Source organism: Lepus europaeus, chromosome 4, assembly GCF_033115175.1.
Source record: "Lepus europaeus isolate LE1 chromosome 4, mLepTim1.pri, whole genome shotgun sequence".
NCBI lineage: Eukaryota > Metazoa > Chordata > Mammalia > Lagomorpha > Leporidae > Lepus > Lepus europaeus.
In genome coordinates, this window is record NC_084830.1 from 145,103,982 (window position 1) to 145,127,039 (window position 23,058).

Below are 23,058 nucleotides of genomic sequence, written 5' to 3' on the forward strand. Positions count from 1 at the left end.
CCGGAAGCACCATACACATCAATTGTGTCCGGACCCGGCCCTGGCTGCCTGGCTCACTGCCCAATCCCCAGCCCCGAGCCGCCTCCACGCAGGGCCTCCATGCATGCTTACTGCAAGAACGCAGGCCCACTCCCTGCGGCACAGAGGCCTACTGGCCGGCCTCGAGGTTTCCCTGCAACAGCCGCTATCTGGCTTGGGCACTTCTTCACAAGTCAGTGGCAGAAAATAAGAACACCCTGCTGCAGAGCAAGGTTCAGATCCTGGCTTACTGATTCGTTTAGATTCACTGTTGTGATGTTCCCTAAGTGCAGAAAGACAAAACTTCGTTTCTCGGCAAAGCCTGATGGTGGTGAGCAGGGACGGGCCCGGGGCAGACACAGGTGAAACCCCAGCTCGGGCCCTGCCCAGCGCACTGCCTGGCTCCGTGCCAGCCGCTCCATCTTCCCGCTAACTTGACCCTGGGAGGCAGCAGGCACCGGGGTCCCAGGCCACCCCCACGCGACACCTGCAGGTTTCGGCCTGGTCCCCTCCTGGCTGTTGGGGTCATCTGGGGAGTAAGGCGGGGATGGAAGCGCCCCCTTCCCCCCCCCTTCCTCGCTCTGCCTTTCAATGGAAACAAACATGACCCAAGAACGTGGCCGGCACAGGGTGGCTGAGCCTCGCGGAAGAGGCGCGTCCCTCAGCGCCGGGGCTCTCGGCAGCAGCGGAGCCGCTCGCCGCCGTGGACAGGCCGGGCCTCAGCGCTCGCGGAGCGCCTACACCCCGCGGACGACACGCCCACACGCCGCGGAGACACGCCCACACGCCGCGGGCGACACGCCCACACGCCGCGGAGACACGCCCACACCCCGTTTTGTTGTCGCCAGGCTCTTCAGGATTGGGGCTTTCGCTCGGCTCAGGGCAGCCTCTGCCTGCAAGACCCTTCCAGGCCGCCGGGGAGCCGCAGCCCGCGCCCGGAGCCCGCTTTCTCCAGCGAGCCGCGCTTCCGAGGCGGCGCGGGCCGACGGCCCCCTCCTCGGCCCTCGGCCGGCCCGCCCCGCCGTGCGCGGCCCGCGGTCAGGCGATCTCGGCGGCCAGCCCCGCCGGCTGTGTGACGCCCGGGGCCCGGGGTCCTCAGCGCCCGCGCCCGCTCCTATAAAGGCCGCCGCCGCGCGCCGCCGCTGGAGTGGCCTTGCGTCCGCCTTTCTCTTCTCCTTGCGTTGACGCCGCCCCTCTCTCGTCAGCCTTCGGCCCGCCGGCTCCTCAAAGCCGAACACCGTGAGTAGCCGCCCCGTCGAGCCGGAGGGGGCTGCGGCGCCGGCGGTGCGGGCCGCGTGGCGGAAGCGCCTCGGCTGTGGCCTGCGAGGGGCGGGCGCCGAGCGGGCCCGGCAGAACCCGTCGTCGACCTCGTTCTTCAGGAGGCGCCGTCGGGCTCTGCTCGCCGCCTCCGCCCTGGTCTCCGCAAGGCCTCTGCCCGCCGCGCGTCGCCGCGGCGCCCGGGGAGCGGGAGCCGAGCGCTGTCCGGGCCCCGGCTCTGCACGGGGCGACTCGGCGTCGAGGCCCGGGCGGCGGCCCGGGGCCTCCCTTGGCGTGGAGCCTGCTGCCCACGGGCGCGGGGCCGTGGGTGGGTGGGTGGGGGTCTCCTGGCTGGTGCGGGCGCGTGGCGGCGCCTGGGCAGGCCGGCGCCGCTAGCCCCTGCCCTCGGCGTCGCCGGCCCGCCTGTGTGTCCAGGCGCTGTTTGTGAAGACGTTGCTGCATTGTTTAGACACAGCCTGGTGTCGCGGCAGCAACTGTTTTAATAGTAGAAGCCTTCGTCACAGTGGTGCGGACTCCTAGGGGCCCTACCTCTAATACAGACTGAACTCGAGGTGGCAGGCTTTGAAGGGGGCGGGGGAGGGGCACCTGCTCTGGAGGCTCCGGGGTCGAGTGCTAAGGGCTCGCATTTTTCATTACATTGTTGTTTGTGTCGTAGAACAATGCAGCCCCCTCCCCCCTGCCCTTTAATAAGATACAGGAGTTTCGGGCGCTTAAAAAAAACACAGGTTTTGTTGTTGTCGTTAGGATGTGATAGAATCTGCTTAATTGCCAGCCGCTGGTAGGTTATTTAATTTGCAAGTACAGAAGCTTAAAGAGTTGAGATGGTTGTGGAAGCGTGTCGAATGAAAATTTTGTCCATTATTACTTGAAAATGTTGCACTGTATTCCAGTGTAACACTGAAAGTTCTCTGAGCGTTGTCTAGAATTACCCAGTGCATCGAATTACAGATTGACTGATTGTCTCCTTGCTGTTTAATGAGATTGAGGCTCCCTTAAGAGTAACCTAATCCATGAATTTGACTATGACTAAGCACATCTTGTCATTTGTCAGGAATTTTGAGAGAAATATGAAATAGTTGTCCTGCTTTGATGTTAGGAATTGACTTTGTCAAACATGGGATTCTGTAGTATTCCAGTTCTGTGGACTGTAAGAACATAAAATGTTTTGAACGAAAAAGAGGGGGTGACGTTGAAGTGGTTTCTCGTGGGGGTCCCTTCGTGGCTGCCTTGTCACGGAAGGGTCTGCTGCTCTGAGCCCCTGGGCAGCCTGCAAACGGCTGCAGGCCTGGCTGCAGCCTGGAGAGGCCGGCAAGGCTCGTGCGAAGGGAGATCTGATTCCCGTCCCCCAGGGATGAGAGAGCTGCACGTTGCAGTGGCTCGGTTTCAAAAAGGCTTTCGATTTTTGCTTTCTTCTAATAGCTCGCTTGCCTGCCTGGGAGATGGGAACATTTGTCTTAGAAAAGCAGAGTAAATACTTTGTGGGTCTCAGTCTTTGAACCCAAAATGGGTTTTATGATGTTTTAATTCCTAAAATTGATACTGTTTATAATATGATGCACCTAGAAAGCTTTGGAGGTATTTTTAAGTTGGTAAATAGGATTTTGAATACCTGAGAAGCCTGGGCCTTTAAAAGCTGTACTGAATTTTAAGAAAACTTGGGCTTTTACCGTGAACTATTACCATTCTTTTAAAGAACCTGAAGATGTTAAGAAATTGAATATTTTTGCTTTTGCCAGAACTCTAGTCCTTTGACTTAATTGCTTAATTTTTTGTAAGAGGTTTCTTTGCTCATGACTCCAGTTTAATACATCTTTGGAGCAGGAAGTACATTTGTAATATGGGGATTTTTCCCAGATCTCAGACTTGGACACCTGAACAATCAATAATGAAAGATAAAAAGGCCTCTGAAATTTAAGCTCTTAATTCCTTAATTGTTTAAGGAATTGTATTGATGTGTTTATCCTTTAAGTCACTGGTTCAGACCTAAATGAGCTTATCTTGTTCTACTCTTGGATTCTGAATTCATTTTTCTGTGGTTGGTCTCACTGTATGGAAATTAATGTCTCTTGAGTAGTGTTTTGGACTGAACTTCCTCAAGTTTGCAGGTGCTCAGTTGTGGCAGGGTAGCTATTCAGAGTTGCCATTATTCAGTGGGAGCAAAAAGGTAGGCAGGAAGCAAATAAGTGTATTTTAAGACATTTTGCATGGAAAGTATACCACATGACTGAAAGATTTATGTCAGTGTGAGTTCAGTAGGGCAGGCTTCCTTTCCTAGGAGTTCAACTTGGAAACATTTTATGGAATTACTGGTAAACCAGCGGACTATCTGGTAGTGTTTCAGTGCGTGTGTCCTCAAGACTGTGGTCAGTAAGTTATAGGCTTCTGACAGACTGTTGTTGATGGAATGTCAGGTAGATGTCAGATTCTTAAATTTTACCTTTAATATACTCTTTTAGATGCCTTCAATAAAGTTGCAGAGTTCTGATGGAGAGATTTTTGAAGTTGATGTAGAAATTGCCAAACAGTCTGTGACTATCAAGACCATGTTGGAAGGTAAGTTGGTAAGTTTGTTGGATAAACTTGGTGGGGGAACATGGGAAGAAATGTATAATTAGAGAATCTGTGAATATTTGATTTGACTTATATTAGTAAATAATTTGCCATAGGTGCTCAGAGAGCGTGAAGGGTGAAGTATACTTTTTTTTTTTTTTTAAAGTATTAATGGTGGGGCCAGTGCTGTGGTGTAGCGGGTAAAGCTGGGCATCCTATAAGGGCACTGGTTCGAGTCCCAGCTGCTCCACTTCCCTTCCAGCTCCCTGTCAATAGGCTTGGGAAAGCAGTGGAAGATGGCCCAGATCGCTGGGACCCTGCACACACTTGGAAGACCCAGATGAAGCTTCTGGCTTTGGCCTGGCCCAGCTGTATTTTTTGTGGCCATTTGGGGAGTGACCAGCAGATGGAAGATCTCTGTCCCTGTCTCTCCTTCTCTCTGCAACTCTGACTTTCAAATAAAGTGAATTTTAAAAAGTAAAAATTGCGTTGTTGAGAGGTCATCTTTTATGCTTTGGTGGGTTAGTGAGGTTTTTTTCTCTTACTAAATGGATAAAAACAATAAGCTAATATAATACATTGCTTTCTAAGCCTCATCTTGAAAATTGTTTGAAGTAAAAATAAAAAAAATTAAAAAAAAAAGGCCGGTGCCGTGGCTTAACAGGCTAATCCTCCGCCTTGCGGCGCCGGCACACCGGGTTCTAGTCCCGGTTGGGGCGCCGGATTCTATCCTGGTTGCTCCTCTTCCAGGCCAGCTCTCTGCTATGGCCCAGGAGTGCAGTGGAGGATGGCCCAAGTGCTTGCGCCCTGCACCCGCATGGGAGACCAGGAGAAGCACCTGGCTCCTGGCTTCGGATCAGCGAGATGCGCTGGCCGCAGCGGCCATTGGAGGGTGAACCAACGGCAAAGGAAGACCTTTCTCTCTGTCTCTCTCTCTCACTATCCACTCCGCCTGTCAAAAAAAAAAAAAAAGAAAAGAAAATTGTTTGAAGTAAATTTGATTCACAAGCTCTAATGACAATTAAAAACTTTGGAAAAGGCAGTACCTTGCTGTGTGGTAGCTTCATGAGGCCATTGTTTGGAAGGATTATGTTCAAGAGTGTAAGCTGTGTAGATTTTTTTTAAAAGACCTTTCTCTTTTGTTCCCCTAAAACTGCTGTAAAGTATATGTGCAGCACAACAGTGAGACAAGAAAACAGGCCCTAAGACCTTGAAAACTTATTGGCTAGTAAGTGTCTCTTCTCAGTTAGCAGGCGGCTGGTGGTCATTAATGGTATATGGAGACCTACAAATCAGTGTCTAAAGAATTGATAGAAACAAAACTGTGTAATAAAAGTGTTCTTTGGTACTCAGATGTCAGAGGTTTTTTTAAATTAAAAAAAAAAATTTTTTTTTAAAGATTTCTTTCCTTTGAGAGACAGATATTTCATCCTCTAGTTCACTGCCTAAATGCTGCAATGGCTGTGGCTTGGCCAGGCTGAAGCTGGGAGCCAGGAGCTTTTTCCAGGACTCCTACAAGGCTGCAGGGCTCAAGGACTTGGGCTATCTTCTTCTGCTTTCCCAGGCGCATTAGTGGGGAGCTAGATTGGAAGCAGAGCACCTGGGATCAAACTGGCACCTATGTGGGATGCTGGTGCTTCAGGCTACAGCTTAACCCAGTGTGCTTCAACACTGATCCCTAAGTCAGAGGCTTTTAAGTAGGGTAGATCTGCAGCTTACAGAGAAAGATTATGGGTCAGGCACTAGGTATATGCTGGCAAAAAGAAGATGAGATGTGATATTTACTCATGAAGAGTTTATCAATAAAAGGGGGGGCCAGAAAAAAATAAGGCAAACTGTTACATAATTTAATCAGTGCATTAACAAAGTTGTGTGCCAAGCGGTGCTGTGGGAACTTCTTGCCTAGTGTTACTCCTCAGGCTCTTGGAGAAACTGCAGTGTGTAGCATTAGTGAGGTGATGCGTATTTCAAATCTATTAAAATTGGGAAGTTATGAGAGTATTTTGAGGTACAGTAGGCTGGATGTGCTCGGGAGAAGTGAAATTCAAGTTTTTACTTGGAGTTTGGGTGGGAAGGGGTTGTGATACCACAGTTGGTAGAGCTGAAAATGAGTTTGAGGGGAGTAGAGAAGAAGTAACCTGCATGTTCCTGAAAAGATCTGTGTAGCAATCGGTTAATTGAGTTGTGTGGATATTGGTCCCTGAGTTCTCAACTGCTGGAGGCAGATTTGCTTTGCATGATGGATTATGGTAATATGACTATGGAAGAAGATGAGGGTGGAATGGGGCCAGGTGGTGAAGAATAGAGAAGTGAGAAGTGAAGAATTTGTGGAAGCCAAGAGAAGAGGGTGGATGGCTTGTAGATGTCCAGGTTCATACCCTGAAGACAGGTGACTAAGACTTTTCATAGTTACCAAGTAGAGGCAGAAGCTGAATGTGGAAGGCATGTTTTTTGTTTTCTATGTGGATGACTTGTTTTCTGGAAAAGCCAGACATACTTTTTTTTGGTAGTTTGTACCAGTCATGTGGCACGTAGAGTTCTGTGTCCTGATAATACAAGTGACCTACATAAATAAGTTGTGAACTCCTTGGTGCATCCCACAATGGTTGTTCATCAAGTGCCTGTTGAATGAAGAAGTATGGTCCAGTCACTAATAAAGACTGTGAAAGTAATCCAAGTGTACCTAGTGGTAGGTGAGTAAGGATACAACCGCTGTCTACAGTGCCGGCATCCAGGAAAGCAACAGAAGAAGATGGCCCAAGTCCTTGGGCCCCTGCACCCACTTGAGATATCTGAGTGAAGCCCCTGGCTTCGGGTAGGCCCAGCCGTGGCCATTTGGGGAGTGAACTATGGATGGAAGATTGCTCTATCCCTGTTTCTCTCTGTTACACTGCCTTTCAAATAAATAAGTCCAAATAAATAATAAAAGATGCAGAAACTAATAAGCAGAATTGTTGCCTGAATATGTGGCTTTGGCAATGAAAATGTTCCTCTTTTTTTTTTTCTTTAAAGATTTATTTATTTGAAAGTCAGAGTTACACAGAGGAGAAGGCGTGGCAGAGACAGGTCTTCCATCCTCTGGTTCACTCCCCAATTGGCTGAAATGGCTGCAGCTATGCCAATCCGAAGCCAGGAACCAGGAGCTTCCTTCTTGTCTTCCCAGGCAGCTGCAGGGGCCCCAGGACTTGGGCCATCTTCTACTTTCCCAGGCCATAGCAGAGAGCTGGATAAGAAGTAAAGCAGCTGGAACTCGAACCGGCACCCATATGGGATGCCAGCAATACAGGCGGCAGCTTTACCCAATAAGCCACAGCGCTGGCCCAAGGACCTTATTTTTAATATGACTAAATCCTTTTTCCAAATCCAATTTGTAACCAAACAGCTGGTCTTCTGTGTGGTTTCTTATTCTGCATAGTCTAATTTATTTGTCTCATTGAAATAAAAATGCTGCTTACTTGTTAAGGAAAAACCTAAGTATGAAATTCCATCCAAATGGAATTTCATACACACATAAGACATTGCGATTTTGTGTGTTTTTTATTTTTTTTATTTGACAGGTAGAGTTATACACAGAAAGAAAGGTCTTCCTTTTCCATTGGTTCACCCCCAAAATGGCCGCTACGGCTGGCACACTGTGCCGATCCAAAGCCAGGAGCCAGGTGCTTCCTCCTGGTCTCTCATGCAGGTGCAGGGCCCAAGCACTTGGGCCTTCCTCCACTGCCCTCCCGGGCCACAGCAGAGAGCTGGACTGGAAGAGGAGCAACCGGGACAGAATCCGGTGCCCCAACTGGGACTAGAACCTGGGGTGCTGGCGCCACAGGCAGAGGATTAGCCTGGTGAGCCGCGGCGCCGGCTGATTTTGTGGTTTTAATCTAAGCTGGGATGGGATCAGGGAAGGGGAAGGGCAGAGGGGAGGTAAGTGCACCCATCTGTATAGAGTGAGGTTGAGGTCTTCGAGTATTCTCTTGTCTTGACTTTGCCATTGCAATTGCTTGTTAAGCTCAGTGACCCCTCTCATTAAATGCATTGTGTGTTTTCAGTTCTTCCCTGTATCTGTTGGTAGCGTTTGACACTTGACCATTCTGTTTTTAACGTGGCTTCCAGGATGTTTACCTTTATTTTTTGTTAAAAAGGTTTATTTTATTTGAAAGGCAGAGTTAACAGGAGGAGAGAGATCTGTCTTCGATTTGCTGGTTCAATCCACAAATGGCCACAGTGCCTATGTCTTGGCCAGATGCTAGAAATTCCATCTAGGTGTCCCATATCGGTGCAGGGGACCAAGAACTTCGGCCATCTTCTGCTGTCCCAGGGACATGAGCAGGGAGCTGGATCTGGAGTTGAGCAGCCTGGACTCCAGCCAGCACAGAAAAGGGTTGCTGGTATTGCAGGTGGTGGCTTAACTAGTGCACCACAACTTCCTGGTCTACCACATGGGTGCAGGGGCCCAAGGACTTGGGACATCTTTCAGGCTCATTAGCAGGGAGCTGGATCGGAAGTGGAGCAGCTAGGATTCAAACCAGCGCCCGTAGGGGATTTCAGCACTTCAGATGGTGGCTTTACCCACTATGCCACAGCTCCGGCTCCTAAAAATAATAGCTCTACTGGCAGCCTTTCCCTTATTGATTGATGCCAATTCCATTGGCAGCTCCATCTTTCTCATGCCATAAACTTGTATTCCCTGATTCCTTTCACATTACATAATGCTTCTCTTTTGTTGGTGCATTGTTGATGCTACCAAAATGCACACACAGGCTGTTGCTTAACTCATTAGTTACAGACTATGTCCAACCACTATTTTATGCCTGGGTAGTTTGCCCTGTGGTTAATGTCCTTGATAATCCCCTGCTGTCTTCTGTCTCTTCTGTTTATACCTAAAATACACAAGACCCTATAATCTAGCCTCTTATAATCTGATCTTAACTGTTGCTCTTTCCCCTTGTTACCTTCTGTATTAATTCCATAGTGTTATTGGAATATGCTAGATATTCCTGTCAAAGACTTAACTACTTACGTGTTTGCATCTGCTCAACAAAAGTACCCAGCAGAGTTCTAAAACTGGAACATTTGCTTTATCATCCTGTATTCACTGTTGGCTCTCCAGTGCCTAGGAAAGCACCTGATGTGCAGTAGGGACTGAAATGTTTGACTCGACGTTGGCTATTTCTTCATCACTGAGAACAACCAACTTGAGGGTATGAAAGTTAGGAGTTTTAACAGAGAAGCCTGTTGGTTCAGCATTATAGGTAATAGCCGCATGATAAACAGCAAGAAAGGGTGTATGTGGAAAGTAAATTCCTCAGTGTTCTCTTTAATTTCAATAGGTGTAATATCCTTAAGTATCCGTGCAGAGGTACTTTAAACATAAATAGATGTGCACATGACTACTTTTCTTTAGATAATCTTTTTTTTGGTCAGAGTTAAAAGTGAAAAAGTGTGGGGGGGGGGAGATGGGGAGATATCAAGATCTCTCTGTTACGCTCTCCAGATGTCTGTAACCACTGGATCTGGGCGGGGCCAAATCCAGGAGCAGCTTCTGGGTGTTCCACGTGGGTGCAGGGGCATTTAGATCATCTTCCGTTGTTTTTTGAGGCCACTGGCAGGGAGCTGGATCCAAAGTGGAGCAACAGGGACTTACTGGCGCCCATATGGGATGCTGTTATCACAGGTGGCTGCTTTATCCTTTATGCCATAACACCAACCCCAACGTGTGTCTTTTTATACTTATGTTTTTTTAAAAAATTGTAGTCTTGACTGTTGTGCAGTGGGCTAAGCTGCCTGCGACAGTGGCATCCCATGTGGGCGTCGATTCATGTTCCGGAGCTCCGCTTCCGATCCAGCTCACTATTAATGGCCTGGGAAAAGCAACGGAAAATGGTCCAAATGATTGGGTCCCTGCCACACTTGTGGGAGACCTGGATGAAGCGCCTGGCCTCTGCCTGGCTCCCCACCTGGCTGTTGTGGCCACCTGGAGATTGAAACAGCAGATGGAAGATCTCTTTCTCCAACTTTGACTTAGAAATAAATGAAAACAATCTTGTTTTTGTCAGTTGCATGATCTGTTGTGTGTATTTATATACCTTTGGATTTCAGATTTGAATAGCTTGATTTTCTGTTACTCTGTTAATTGAGTCTGTTTTGCTTAACTTTTCTCTAGAGAATTTGGTGTAAAGAGTAAGGGTCCAGATGTAATTTTTTTTCAGATGGTTGCCCCATCATTTAACCTCAAATATGAAATCGCCTTAATTTTATGTGAACTCCCTTTACATAATATTCTGTTTGTATATTCATACTTTTTTTTCTTTTTTTTTAAATTTTTGACAGGCAGAGTAGATAGAGAGAGAGAAAGGTCTTCCTTTTCCGTTGGTTCACCTTCCAATGGCTGCCGTGGCCAGCGCGCTGCGGCCGGCGCACTGCGCTGAACCCAAGGCAGGAGCCAGGTGCTTATCCTGGTCTCCCATGGGGTGCAGGGCCCAAGGACTTGGGCCATCCTCCTCTGCACTCCCGGGCCACAGCAGAGAGCTGGCCTGGAAGAGGGGCAACCGGGACAGAATCCGGTGCCCTGACCGGGACTAGAACCTGGTGTGCCGGCGCTGCAAGGCGGAGGATTAGCCTATTGAGCCATGGCGCTGGCCATGTATATTCATACTTTATAAATAGTTGAGGATGTTTTATGGACCCATTATTAGGAACCACTAATTTTAAATGCTCTTAAGAGACCTGTTCTTAGGAAAATACTTGAAAATAACCTTTTACAAGTTACTTGAGGCATAACCTGGTTAAAGAGTTAGAAAGTAACGGCAGCTCTGTTCTGTTTTCTTTAGATTTGGGGATGGATGATGAAGGAGATGATGACCCGGTTCCTCTACCAAATGTTAATGCAGCAATATTAAAAAAGGTAAGGTCTTGAGAGTGTTTAATTTTTAGAGTTGGGGACATTTAAACGTATGAATGAACTTAGCTTTCATGCCTTTTACACACTTTAATTCTTCCTGTGTGTAGTCTAGCATGTGAAGCATACAATCCTGATGAGGTGGGGAAATGTAGATAACATTTTGTAGATCAAAAATTGCTGAATAAATCAAACTACCTTTGAACACATACTGGTATGCATTTTACTGGGATGTGTACATTATTTCAGCTCTTGTCACTGAAGTGTTCTGCTTGAATAAAGTGTTAATTGAAGAATACAGGTAATTCAACAATGTTAGCTTAATATTGCTTAAAATTATTTTTAAAGTTGAATGGTCTTTAAACACTTGGGATTGATACTTGAGTGTTCTTGAATAATACATGAGTATACAGGAAAGAGTTGTGGTCTGTTCTTTTGCCACAGTTGACCTGTTGCCATTAATTGGGCACCAGAAGGATGCTTTTAGGGGTAGGCATTTGGATTAACAGTTAAGAGACAGGCTTGGTGTGGCCTTTGTGGCCAACTGGGGAGTGAACTAGTGGATGGAAGACCTCTCGGTCTCTCTCTCGGTCTCTCTCTCTCCCTGTCCCTCTGCTTCTCTCCCTGTCCCTCTGCTTCTCTCCCTGTCCCTCTGCTTCTCTCTGTGTGTAACTCTGCCTTTCAAATAAATAAATCTTAAGAAAAAAAAAAAGGCTTGGGAAGCTCCTGACTTGAGGGTCCTGCTAATGGGGACTCTGGGAGGCAGCAGCGATGGCTCAAGTAAATTGAGTTCCTGCCATCCATGTGGGACATCTGGATTGAGTTACCAGCTCCTGGCTTTGGCCATAGCCAGGGGCTGTTATGGGCAATTTGGGGAGTCACTGCGAGAACATGAGCACCTGTCTGTTTCTAAAATTAAAAGAAAATTAAATAAGCTACTTTGGGGTCTTGGGGCGTAGCCTGCTAAGAAGCTTCTTGCATTGCCAGCATCCCATATGGGTGCTGGTTTGAGGCTTGGGTGTTCCACTTCTGATCCGACTCCCTGCTAATGAGCCTAGGAAAGATTGGAAGGTGGCTGAAATGCATGGGCCCCTGCCACCCACATATGAGATGGAGTTATCGGTTCCTGGTTTCAGCCTTGCCAGGCCCCGGCAGCCATAGTGGCCATCTGGAGCTGCGCTCTCACTCACCTTTCAAGTTAAATAAATACATCTATGGGGAAAAAAACCTACTTTTTTTGTACACTTAGCAGTAACTTATATGATACATGATCTAGATGTAAAACACCTGAGCCACAGGGTGGTTTCATCTTTGACAGGTATTGTTAGTCTCCCACAAAAATACCAGTTCTCAGAGCATAATGCAATGGAATTATGACTACCATTACTAGATGGTTATTACTGAAGTGGCTGAAGTCAAAATAAAGGAATATATAGTACCTTGTTCCCATTTCTGTCTGCATTCACTCCGATCCCCTTCCTTCAAAATAACCATTTATCCTGTCAGCATTTGGTACTGTAGTTACTAACAAACAAGTGTTCCTTCTCCCCCATTTTTTTTTTTTAAAGATTTTTTTATTTGAAAGAGTTACAGAAAGATGAAGAGACAGAAGTCTTCCATCCACCAGAAACTTTCTGAAAATCAATAGTCTTTTTCCACATTGGTGTAAAAACTGGCTAGTTCCAATTGGCTCTTTCCTCAGGATTTTTAATGAAAATTATTTGGAAGGCGGGGGACAAGGGATACAGGGGGAGTCAGAAGCCAGAGTCCATCCAAGACCCCCATGTGGGTGGCAGGTACCCAAGTACGTAGGCCATCATCTGCAGAGAGCTGGGTGGAAAGCCTGGGGCACTTGGACAGGGGATGTTGTCCCCAGTGCTGTCTGAACTGCTGAGCCAAAACCTCCTTAACTTTCATTAGTTAAAAACATTTTTTCCAAAGATTTATTTGAAAACATTACAGCAAGAGGGGGAGACAGAGAGAGATCTTCCATTCACTGGTTCACTCCTCAAATGGCCACAATGGCCAGGGCTGGGTCAAGCCAGAGCCAGGAGCCAGGAACTTCATCCGGATGCACGGGTCCAAGCACTTGGGCTATCCTCCACTGCTTTCCCAGGCACCTTAGCAGGGAGCTGGTTGGGAAGTAGCCAGGACTCAAACTGGTGCCCATATAGGATGCCAGCACTGCAGATACTGGCTTAACCTGCTTTGCCACAGCACAAGCCCCTATTTTTAAAAGTTTATTTTCATTGAATGACAGATAAGAGAACTTCCATCTGCTAGTTTGCTTCTCAAATGCCTGCAACAGCCAGGGCAGAGTCAGGCTGAAGCCAGGACCCTCCAAACTCAGCTCAGTCTCCCACATGGATGTCAGAGACCCAAGTACATGAGCCATCATCTGCTGCCTCCTAGGTTGCTCTCTATAGCAGGAAGCTGGATCAGAAGTGTAAGAGCTTAGAATCAAACCAGGCACTCCAGAACGGCATCCTAGGCAACAGCTTAACTCCTGTGCCACATACCTGCCCCGGAAGGAAGTTCTTGCTTCAAGAGTTGAGACGAACCAAGATTGGCCTGCATTCTGCTTTTTGACTCGCTCTGTGATTGTCCTTCATGCATGCTCCCCCATTGCTGACCTCTGGCCTCGGCAATCTGGTGAACCACTTGAGATTACCTGATCTTTGACTTGGAAATTCTAAAACCTGACCCAGAACACACCACCTTTTTCATCAGTAGCTACTAAACTAGAACGTAGACTAGTAAAGAGTGTGGCTAATTGACTTTCTGAAACTTAAATGCGATTTTTTTTTTTTTTTTTTTTTTTTTTGTCGTCTTTGAAAAGAGTGTATTTCATTACCATCACATTTCTGTTGTGAAATCCCTCACAGAAGTCTCCGAGGCTCAGAGACGTTGACTCTGCGCAGGGTGTGTGCTGAGGGTCCTCGGGGAGCCTCCCCACGCTCCCACTCTGCCACCAACCCAGCTCCCGTCCTGCCTCTACAGACTGTGGAACCCAGGCCCCAGGCTTTGCTCGTGGGCTCTGACATTCTGCAAGCTCCCACAGGAGAAAGCCTGGGGAAGACCTCTAGGGAAAGAGCCCTCTGGGGAAAGACGGAGAGCAGAAGTCTGTAGGAGGTGTGTGTGTTCCAAAGTCAATCTGGCTATACTGTCAAATGATTGCTCTGTAGGGAGCTGAGCGAGATTTGTTTCAAATTAGATTTGGGATGGCTCATCAAAGTAACCAGCGTGTGGATGAGCAGAAAAAACCACAGAAGACCCGGGATCCTTCGTCTGAGGGAGGATATATTCCGACTCGGAGAAGGGTGAAGGCGTTTTAGCTCAATCACGACAATTCCAGAGTTCCGCAGCACCCATGCTGGACAGAGCAGGCTGGAAGGGGCTGGTCCGGCCTGGCTGGACTCTCCTGCCCCTGCTGCAGCGGCGTGTGAGCCCCAGGTGGCCGCAGTGTGGAGCTGGCGGGGCCGTGGGATCAGCTCAGCAGGTCGAAACTCTGAAGACACTGAGTGGAGCAGCAGTAAGCCACGAAGCTCACGGCTGTCCTCCCCTGGTGCAGCCCGGCCATGGGCGTCTCTCTCAGGGGAAAGAGCTTGGGGTAGACGATGGTGAACATGGGCTCGTTACACCGGTGACAGTGCCCCAGGGGGCAGTGCAGCAGTTCCAGGAGGCTTCTGGGTAATGAGATTGGAGACAGAAAGTTCAAATCCACTGCACCCGATGACTTTATTGTACAGATAGGACGGCAAGCCTTTCAGGTGAACGTTGTTATCCACGTACACGTACTGGAGTTCTCGGGAACGACCTAAATCAGGTGGCAAAAATGCAAGACGGTTTCCAGCCATGGAGAGCTCATTGAGGTTGGGCAGCTGGCAGAGGTGGCGCGGCACACACCAGAGACGGTTGCGGTCCGCGGTGAGGTACTGCAGAGAAAGGCACAGGTGAAGCCTCTCGGGTAAAGATGAGAGACTATTTGGGCCTTTTCTGGTTTGTTGCTGTGGCAAATATTTTTATACCTATGTCTAGAGTATTTTTAATTACTTGGTTATAAAGTATGCACATTTGTGGCCAGCGCCGTGGCTCAACAGGCTAATCCTCCGCCTTGCGGCGCCGGCACACCGGGTTCTAGTCCCGGTCGGGGCACCGATCCTGTCCCGGTTGCCCCTCTTCCAGCCCAGCTCTCTGCTGTGGCCAGGGAGTGCAGTGGAGGATGGCCCAAGTCCTTGGGCCCTGCACCCCATGGGAGACCAGGATAAGCACCTGGCTCCTGCCATCAGAACAGCGCGGTGCGCCGGCCGCAGCGCGCTACCGCGGTGGCCATTAGAGGGTGAACCAACGGCAAAGGAAGACCTTTCTCTCTGTCTCTCTCTCTCTCTCTCACTGTCCACTCTGCCTGTCAAAAAAAAAAAAAAAAAAAAAAAAGTATGCACATTTGTGCTTACCTAGCAATTGCTAGATTAGTTTTCAAAGGGCTTATATCAGTTTATACTCTGGTAGAATTCATGTTTCCTTCACACTGTTGCCAACATTTAGCATCATTCAGATCTGGATTGGGGGCCAGTGCTGTGGTGTAGTAGGCTAAGTCTCTGCCTGCGGCACCAGTTGGTGTCCTGGCTACTTCTCTTCCATTCCAGCTCTCTGCTTATGGCCTGGGAAAGCAGTGGAAAACGGCCCAAGTGCTTGGGCCTCTGTACCTGTGCGGGAGACCCGGAAGAAGCTCTTGGCTTCGGATCAGTCCAGCTTCAGCCATTGTGGCGTGAACTAGTGGGTGGAAGATCTCTTTCCGTCTCTGTAACTCAGCCTCTCAAATTAATAGAAAAGAAACAGGCCGGCGCCGTGGCTCAACAGGCTAATCCTCTGCCTAGCAGCACCGGCACACCAGGTTCTAGTTCCAGTTGGGGTGCCGGATTCTGTCCCGGTTGCCCCTCTTCCAGTCCAGCTCTTTGCTGTGGCCCGGGAGTGCAGTGGAGGATGGCCCAAGTGCTTGGGCCCTGCACCCCATGGGAGACCAGGATAAGCACCTGGCTCCTGCCTTGGGATCAGCGCAGTGCGCTGGTCGCAGTGCGCCAGCCGCGGCGGCCATTGGAGGGTGAATCAACGGCAAAGGAAGACCTTTCTCTTTGTCTCTCTCACTGTCCACTCTGCATGTCAAAAATAAAAAAAAAATTAAAATCTTTAAAACGATTAGGATTTGGTTTTTTATTTTTGGCAATTTAGAGTAGTGTCTAACTGTAGTGTTTAACATTGAGTGAGGCTGAACATTTCCTAGTGTTTGTTTAGATTTTTGTTAACTGCCTATACCTGTCCTCTTATACTTTATTTACATTTTATTTGAAAGGCAGATCGGCAGAGATAGAGAAGTGCTGGTTCACTTCCCAAAAGTTAGCAACAGCTAGGGCTGGGCAGGTTGAAGCCAGGAGCCTAGAATTCCGTCCTGGTCTCTGACGTGCTTGGCAGGGGGCCCAAGCACTTGGGCTATCTATCCACTGCTGCCTTCCCAGGTGCATTAACAGGAAGCTGGATCAAAAGTGGAGCAGTTGACACTGTGATGTGGGATGCTGGTGTCACAAGTGGTTGCTCATCCCCTGTCCAACAGCACATCCCTTGCGTGGTTTGCTTTTACCCTGTAAGACCTTTTACCCTCTGGGACCGTTTTTGCTTTCAGGCTTAGCTATTAACTTGGTTAACCTCTGCCTTGTTCTTATCCCATTATAGGAGTAATATTGCCCCAGGAGTGGCTTGAATAATAAATCTCCATGGGAATGAACTTTTGTTGTTTGTTGTAGGTCATTCAGTGGTGCACTCACCACAAGGATGATCCTCCTCCTCCTGAAGACGATGAGAACAAGGAAAAGCGAACGGATGATATCCCTGTTTGGGACCAGGAATTTCTGAAAGTTGACCAAGGAACACTTTTTGAGCTTATTCTGGTACGTTAAAAGAGCTCTGTTCCAGAGAATCTTTGACATTCCTTGAAGAGTTAGAGTTGCTAAATTCATTGATGCTGAAGTTTAACACTCTGAATTTAAATGCAGTTGAAATTTAAAACCATGTGTCAGGGATCACATTAAATATAAACGGTGTGAACACTATGGCTAAAGGGTGGAGATTGTCAGATAACAAAGCATGATGTAGCTATGCCATCCATAAGAAATTTACTCCAAATATAGACGCAGGAGTTAAGGATAGGAAAAGATATACTCTGTTAACAAAAGAGAAAGCTTAAATCATGTTTTGGAGCAAAGAATATTTGTATTAGGGAGGTTACAGAGAGTTACTTCATAATGATAATGGGATCTAGTTTTAAAGACAATTTAACCAATGAAACATTTGTCTACCTACAAGCAGAACTTTGAAAAAGTGAAACAAAAACAAGTAAATCTCCAAAGAGAATCAGGAAAATACTGAATCAGAGATTTCAGTACCTGTTTCTCAAGAATTAATATAACAGGTAGACAGAAAGTAAGGCTATAGAAGCCTTGAGTAGCACTTGATCCACTTGTTTCCCTGAACATCTGTATCTACAGCACATCATGTCTAGTGACAGAACATGTGTTCAAGTGTGTATCATCAAGAGAGACCAGGTTCTAGGCCATAAAACATCTCATATTTAAAGTCATTCAAAGTTTTCTCACCCCAAGGGAATTGGAAGTCAGTAATAGAAAAATAACTGGATAAATCTTAAATATTTGAACATAGACCCATTTGTAAGTAACTCATAGGTCATAGAAGAAATATTTAGGCAGTATTGTGTACCAAATAGAAATAAAACACATGAAAAATGTGTGTCATAGAGCTAAAGCAGTATTTAGAAGGATATTGTTAGCACTAAATGTCTTTTAGGAAAGAAGTGAGCTAAGCTTACACCTTAAACTATTTAATGATGAAGTTAAAGTAAACTGAAGAAGCAAAGTATTAAAGTGCAGGATTTGGTAAAATAGTAAAGAGGAAAATAGAAAAAATTAGTAAAACAAAACTATGCTTCTTTGAGAAGTATGGATAAATAGTTTCGCTGAGACCTGGCATGTGGTGCTTTCATGAGCAAACATCTGTGCACACATGTCCATGCATACACATACATAGACTAGGCTGTTATTTACCTATGAGTTAGTGTAATTAACTTAAGGTGTCATAAGGACTCAGTATTATAGCAATATAGCAAAAAACAGAAAAATTATCTTGATTTATAGTTGTCTTTTGTATCCACAAGGGATGTACTTTGTCCAGTATACTTTAAGTTGTTCTGGATTACTTAGAAATGTGAAATCATGCTGTCTTAATAAATGCTGTATAAATAGTTGTTAAACTGTAATGTTTAGGGAATAATGACAAGAAAAAAAGGTCAGTATGTGTTCAGTGCAGATGGAGTTGTTTTTCGCTCCCAGATACTTTTGATCCTCAGTTGGTTGAATCCATGGATGTGGAACCCACACATAGGCAGGGGTAACTGTAGTCTTCCCTTGGATTTCTGAAAGTTAGCCAGCATTTTAAGCTGGTGGCTTATCAGTCACTAACATTGGTTGGAGTATAAAACAGCAAGTATACTTCACTGAAAACAACTATCACCTTATAGGCTGCAAACTACTTAGACATCAAAGGTTTGCTGGACGTTACGTGCAAGACTGTTGCCAATATGATCAAGGGGAAGACTCCTGAGGAGATTCGCAAGACCTTCAACATTAAGAATGACTTTACTGAAGAAGAAGAAGCCCAGGTAGGTAGCCATGTATCAAGGAGTCTACTTCCTTGAGGAATGATTAGTACCTTCTGTGTCTTAAACGTGTAATCTTTGTCAATAAAAATGTAGATGATGCTGCTTGTAAATAAGAAAAATCAGTTTTCAGCCAAAGATGCTCTTTCATATTCATTAACAGTTACTAGTTTTAATACTTGGGACGTTTTATGTATTTTATTTCAGGAAAGCAGATGCTGTGTATAAAATGTATGCTAGGATGCTTCAGATTACCTTAAAAATGCAAAGATGAGAATGATTTTGTTGACATCGCTACAAACTTAAATTAAGTGAATGATGTAATTGGGCTTGCTGTGCCACCTTGGGTGACTGTGCCACTTGGGTGACAGAAGCTATAACTGCTTATTGCCTTTGCTTTGATAATTTCAGTAGGGCAGAATGAAAACCTGGAGAGAGGCAAAGTCAGAGAATCGGGAAGTACACTATTTTTTTCCTTTTTTTAAAGATGAGACAAAGATCTTCCATCTGTTGGTTCACTCTCCAATGGCCACAGTTGCCTGAGCTGGGTTGGGCCAGACCGGGCTGAAGCCAGGAACCCGGAGCTTCATCTGGGTCTCCCACATGGGTGCAAGGACCCAAGCACTTGGGCCATCTTTCTACTGCTTTCCCAGGTTAAGCAGGGAGGTAGATTGGAACTGGAGCAGCTGTATGGGATGCTGGCGTCGCAGGCAGCATGTTTACCCTCTACACCACAATGCCCCAGAAAGTATACTATAAGCCTGGTGTTTCTATGTTCCATTTTTCTGTCCCAACTCAAAGGCTATTAGTTGAGCAGTAGAGGGTACTTACAAGTCTTGGGAAAGACTACTTAAGTAAGGTACTTATATCTGTGTCTTCTAGGTACGCAAAGAGAACCAGTGGTGTGAAGAGAAGTGAAACGTTGTGCCTGACACTGTAACACTGTAAGGATTGTTCCAAATACTAGTTGCACTGCTCTGTTTATAATTGTTAATATTAGGCAAACGTAGACAAATGCAGCAGCAAATCATTTGTTTTAGCAGAATATTGTCCTCACTGCATGTGTAGTTTGAGTACAGATTCCAAACCCGAGTTTCTTCTAGTATGATTGAAAGTTCCTGTTTACTTTGCTCTGAATAAAACTGAACTGTGGGTTCTCGATAGAAAGTGGCATTTGGGGCTTCCTCTCTTCTCGCAGAGTGATTGCTGCCTGGTTTATTGTCCAGTTAAATTGAGTGATCTTTTAAAAGTTGGCATTGTAAATAAAACAACTTCCAAAAAGTTTTCTGAAATAGAATTAAAAAAATATTATCTTTATTCATGAGTTGGAAACTGGAAAGAGGCTACTTGACACAAACGTTCTGAGTGGGCCCATTAGGATGTCTTTCAGCTGCATGATCAGTCAGTACCACTGGCATTGATCAGCTTGTGTGTAGCAGGGCTCCCTTAATTGGATCTGAGGACTTGTTCTTATTTTTAATCTTCTCAGCTTTGAGTATATTGCCTAGAAGACTCAGTTACTACCTGGTTTGTGGTTTTGGGGGTGGGGAGAAATGTAACTAGACAGTTTGTTAGCTTTTCAATTAAAAAAGACACTTAATTCATGTGTTATGTCATCTTTTTATAATCACTGTCCCCATATGGGGGACACTGTTGACTCTACTTGCATGTCAAAAATAACCTTTAATATTAAAATATGTGGCAAAATCCAGAAGACGTCCATTATGAATGTGTGAGATACTTTAAATAAAAGTAAGTTATAATAGTAGGTAGTAAACAGTTTGCTTTTGTGGACTTAAATGTGTCTCTTCAATATTAAATGGTTTAAGTTTGTGTATGTTTGTGTAGCTTGAAAGACTATAAGGTAGTTCATGTTGCCACTCACTGAAAGTTGCTGGCATAACCATAGACTACTGATGGATTTCTCTATTCTAATTGTTAGTACTAAGGTTAACTGGAGCCAGTGCTTCAGTTCTTGACACAAAACATCACTGCTGTTTCCACCTTCCCCCCTACAGTAGAATAATTTTTTTTTCTTTGTAATTGGAAAGGCAGAGTTACAGAGAGGGAGAGAGGTCTTCCATCGGCTGTTCACTCCCCATATGGCTGCAGTGATTGGAGCTGGGTGGGTCTGAAGCCATGAACCTCTTCTAGGTCTACCATGTGGGTGCAGGGGCTCAGGGACTTGGGCCATCTTCTGATGCTATCGCAGGTGCATTAGCAAGGGAGCTGGATTGGAAGTGGAGCAGCCAGGACTCAAACTGGCCCATACGGGATGCCAGTGTCGGATTCAGTGGTCTCACCCACTGTGCCACAACATTGGCCCCAGAATGAAAGTTTTTATGATTGGAGATGCCTTGAAAATTGTGATTTTGTGATTTTTTTTTTTTTTTTTTTTTTTGCTTTTCCTCCTTGTGCTTCCTTTTTTCTTTTTCATTTAAAATTGACTGTATTTCATTTAATTTTATTATCTTCATATTTACTGTGAGCTGTTCAGATTATCACTTAGCAGTAGTTTGCCTTCACCTTTCATTTGTCCCATATTTATTTAATAGAAAAGTTCCATATGTAATGTCACAGAATTCCCAAGTGTTGTCTGTACCAGAGATAATCTGCAAATTACAGTACATGTATGGTGGAATCTGGCCCATAGCCTGTTTTTGCATATTTGTTATCTGGAATTTTACAGAAAGTTTGTTGACCTTTGTGATCAGTTTTGGATCTCTGATTCCTTACTATCCAGAAATAAGCTTGTTTCCTACTGGTCCTGGTATTAGTGAAGAAGGTAACAGAGTCCGTTTCTAGGTGAAGTGTTGGAAATGCCAGTTCCCACTACAGAAATTCCATCTTACGTATCTCTAGCAGCATCGAGAAAGACATGCAGCAGTGGGGCTGAAGGTCCAGGATGTCTGGTGTTGCTGTGTTGAATTTGTAAAGGAAGTATTAGCCTCCAGGAATCAGGAGCCTATGACTACTAACTCTCGATCTGTGTGACACTCGACAGTTGTTCGAATCACAAGGATCTTTCAGAAACTGAGATTGCATGGACACACAATATAGTCTGGAGTCTTAAACCAAACATCCGGATAACTGAGTTTGTTAATAGACATCTGACGGCTCATCGCAGAGAAAGATTTGTGGCCATTGTGTACGCAGTACATCATGCGCATGGTGTTATTAAGAAGCCCTTTTCTTACCAGCGGAAGCTGTGCTGTTCTGTGATAGATATGTGTGCCCACTATTTTAGCACGTCTTGAGTGTGTAGGTTTTCGCTCGGAGTGCATGCTCCTTTCACATCATGCATAGCAGCCAACCAAGCCTTAGTCTTCAGTGCATCCTCACTCCTGTGCTCTTACTTCACAACTATTCCTCTAAACTGTGAACTGGTTGTAGTCATTGTACCTTGAAGATGGAGCCCTGCGTCTGCCTCTGAATGTGCACATGGCCTTGGGCAAGCTGCAGATAGTAGCTGCCATTTCATAGGACTACTGCAGTGTGCTCCTAGTTGTCTAGGACATAGAGCTGACCTGATGGTAGAAGGCTGCTTTTAGGTAGCAGTACTGCTCTGAATTTCTGTATAGGGAAGATGAGTGATTGATCCCTGTAAAGTACCAGGTATGGCACATGATGGAAATAAGAGTTTCAAGTTGCCCATCCACTGGCTCATTCCCCAAGTCCTGCAACAGCTGAAGCTAGCCCAGGCTAGAACCCATGAACTGAGTCTGGGTTTCCCATGTGCCTCTCACTGGCTGCCTCTGAGGGTGCGCATTAGCAGAAAGCTGAAATTGGGAACAGAGTCGTGAGTTGAACCCAGATATCTTAACCCCTAGGTCAGATACCTGCCCCTGAGAATGGTTTTAATGCATAAGAGGGGAGAACGATGATGGCCTTGGATTGGAAAGTGGTTACTGATGATGAATTATGAAGATGTTCTTTAATTATTGGTACACATAGGAGAGGAAACCCTTCTTGATAACCACTTGGCATAATTGGGAATAACCACTTTGCATAATTGGGAAATGGTCTTTATTTTCCCAGGAGAGGGAATGAGATGAGGAGGTGCTGGGCAGATCTGGGTGATTGCCACCTGTGTCTGAAGATGTTTCCTCTGAGTGCTTGGAAAGTGTGTGCCTCTGTCTGCAGTATGTTGCTTTTAGTCAGGAAGACCACCGACAACCCTTTGGCTTCTCAGCTCTTCACTGACTGTTGGACTTGTGATCTAAAAGTAAAACACAAACTTTGCTGAATATTAGCTTATCACTTTCTCCCTTATATTGTCATGGGCTAAAGATGTACCCCCTCAAACATGGTAGTAATCCTTGTTTTGTAGAAGTGAGTTGCTTCTTTAAGTGCTTGAGCAACTCATCAGCCCACCTTCATACTTCTTTCTAGCCTTGAGACACAAAGTAGGTGAAATTGGCAGTTTTATGTTTCTATCAAGGCATCCCTTTAAGAACTCAGGAGACTAGTTAAAAAGATGACCCTAGGAGGATCTGAGATGGTTTCAAGTAGTTTGGGTTGTGGGGTGTTAAACACAGCCTAGACATCAGTGTCTGTCTGGGGGGTGGGGGGCAGCACTGTTGAAGATGCTTGGTGAACT

At 46.0% G+C, this 23,058-nt stretch overlaps 1 protein-coding gene and 1 pseudogene across 1 annotated transcript; one reads left to right on the top strand and one right to left on the bottom strand.

Annotated features, from left to right (window-relative positions):
- The first annotated feature begins 1,119 nt into the window (after positions 1-1,119).
- On the top strand, positions 1,120-20,223 carry SKP1 (S-phase kinase associated protein 1). Its single transcript, XM_062189159.1, has 6 exons — positions 1,120-1,257; positions 3,753-3,849; positions 10,668-10,741; positions 16,534-16,677; positions 18,321-18,461; positions 19,341-20,223. Exons 2-6 carry the CDS (start codon positions 3,753-3,755, stop codon positions 19,374-19,376), a joined length of 492 nt encoding a protein of 163 aa, XP_062045143.1. The 5' UTR covers positions 1,120-1,257; the 3' UTR covers positions 19,377-20,223.
- Positions 13,566-15,251, bottom strand: LOC133758200 (leucine-rich repeat-containing protein 28-like; annotated as a pseudogene).
- Positions 20,224-23,058: the final 2,835 nt, after the last annotated feature.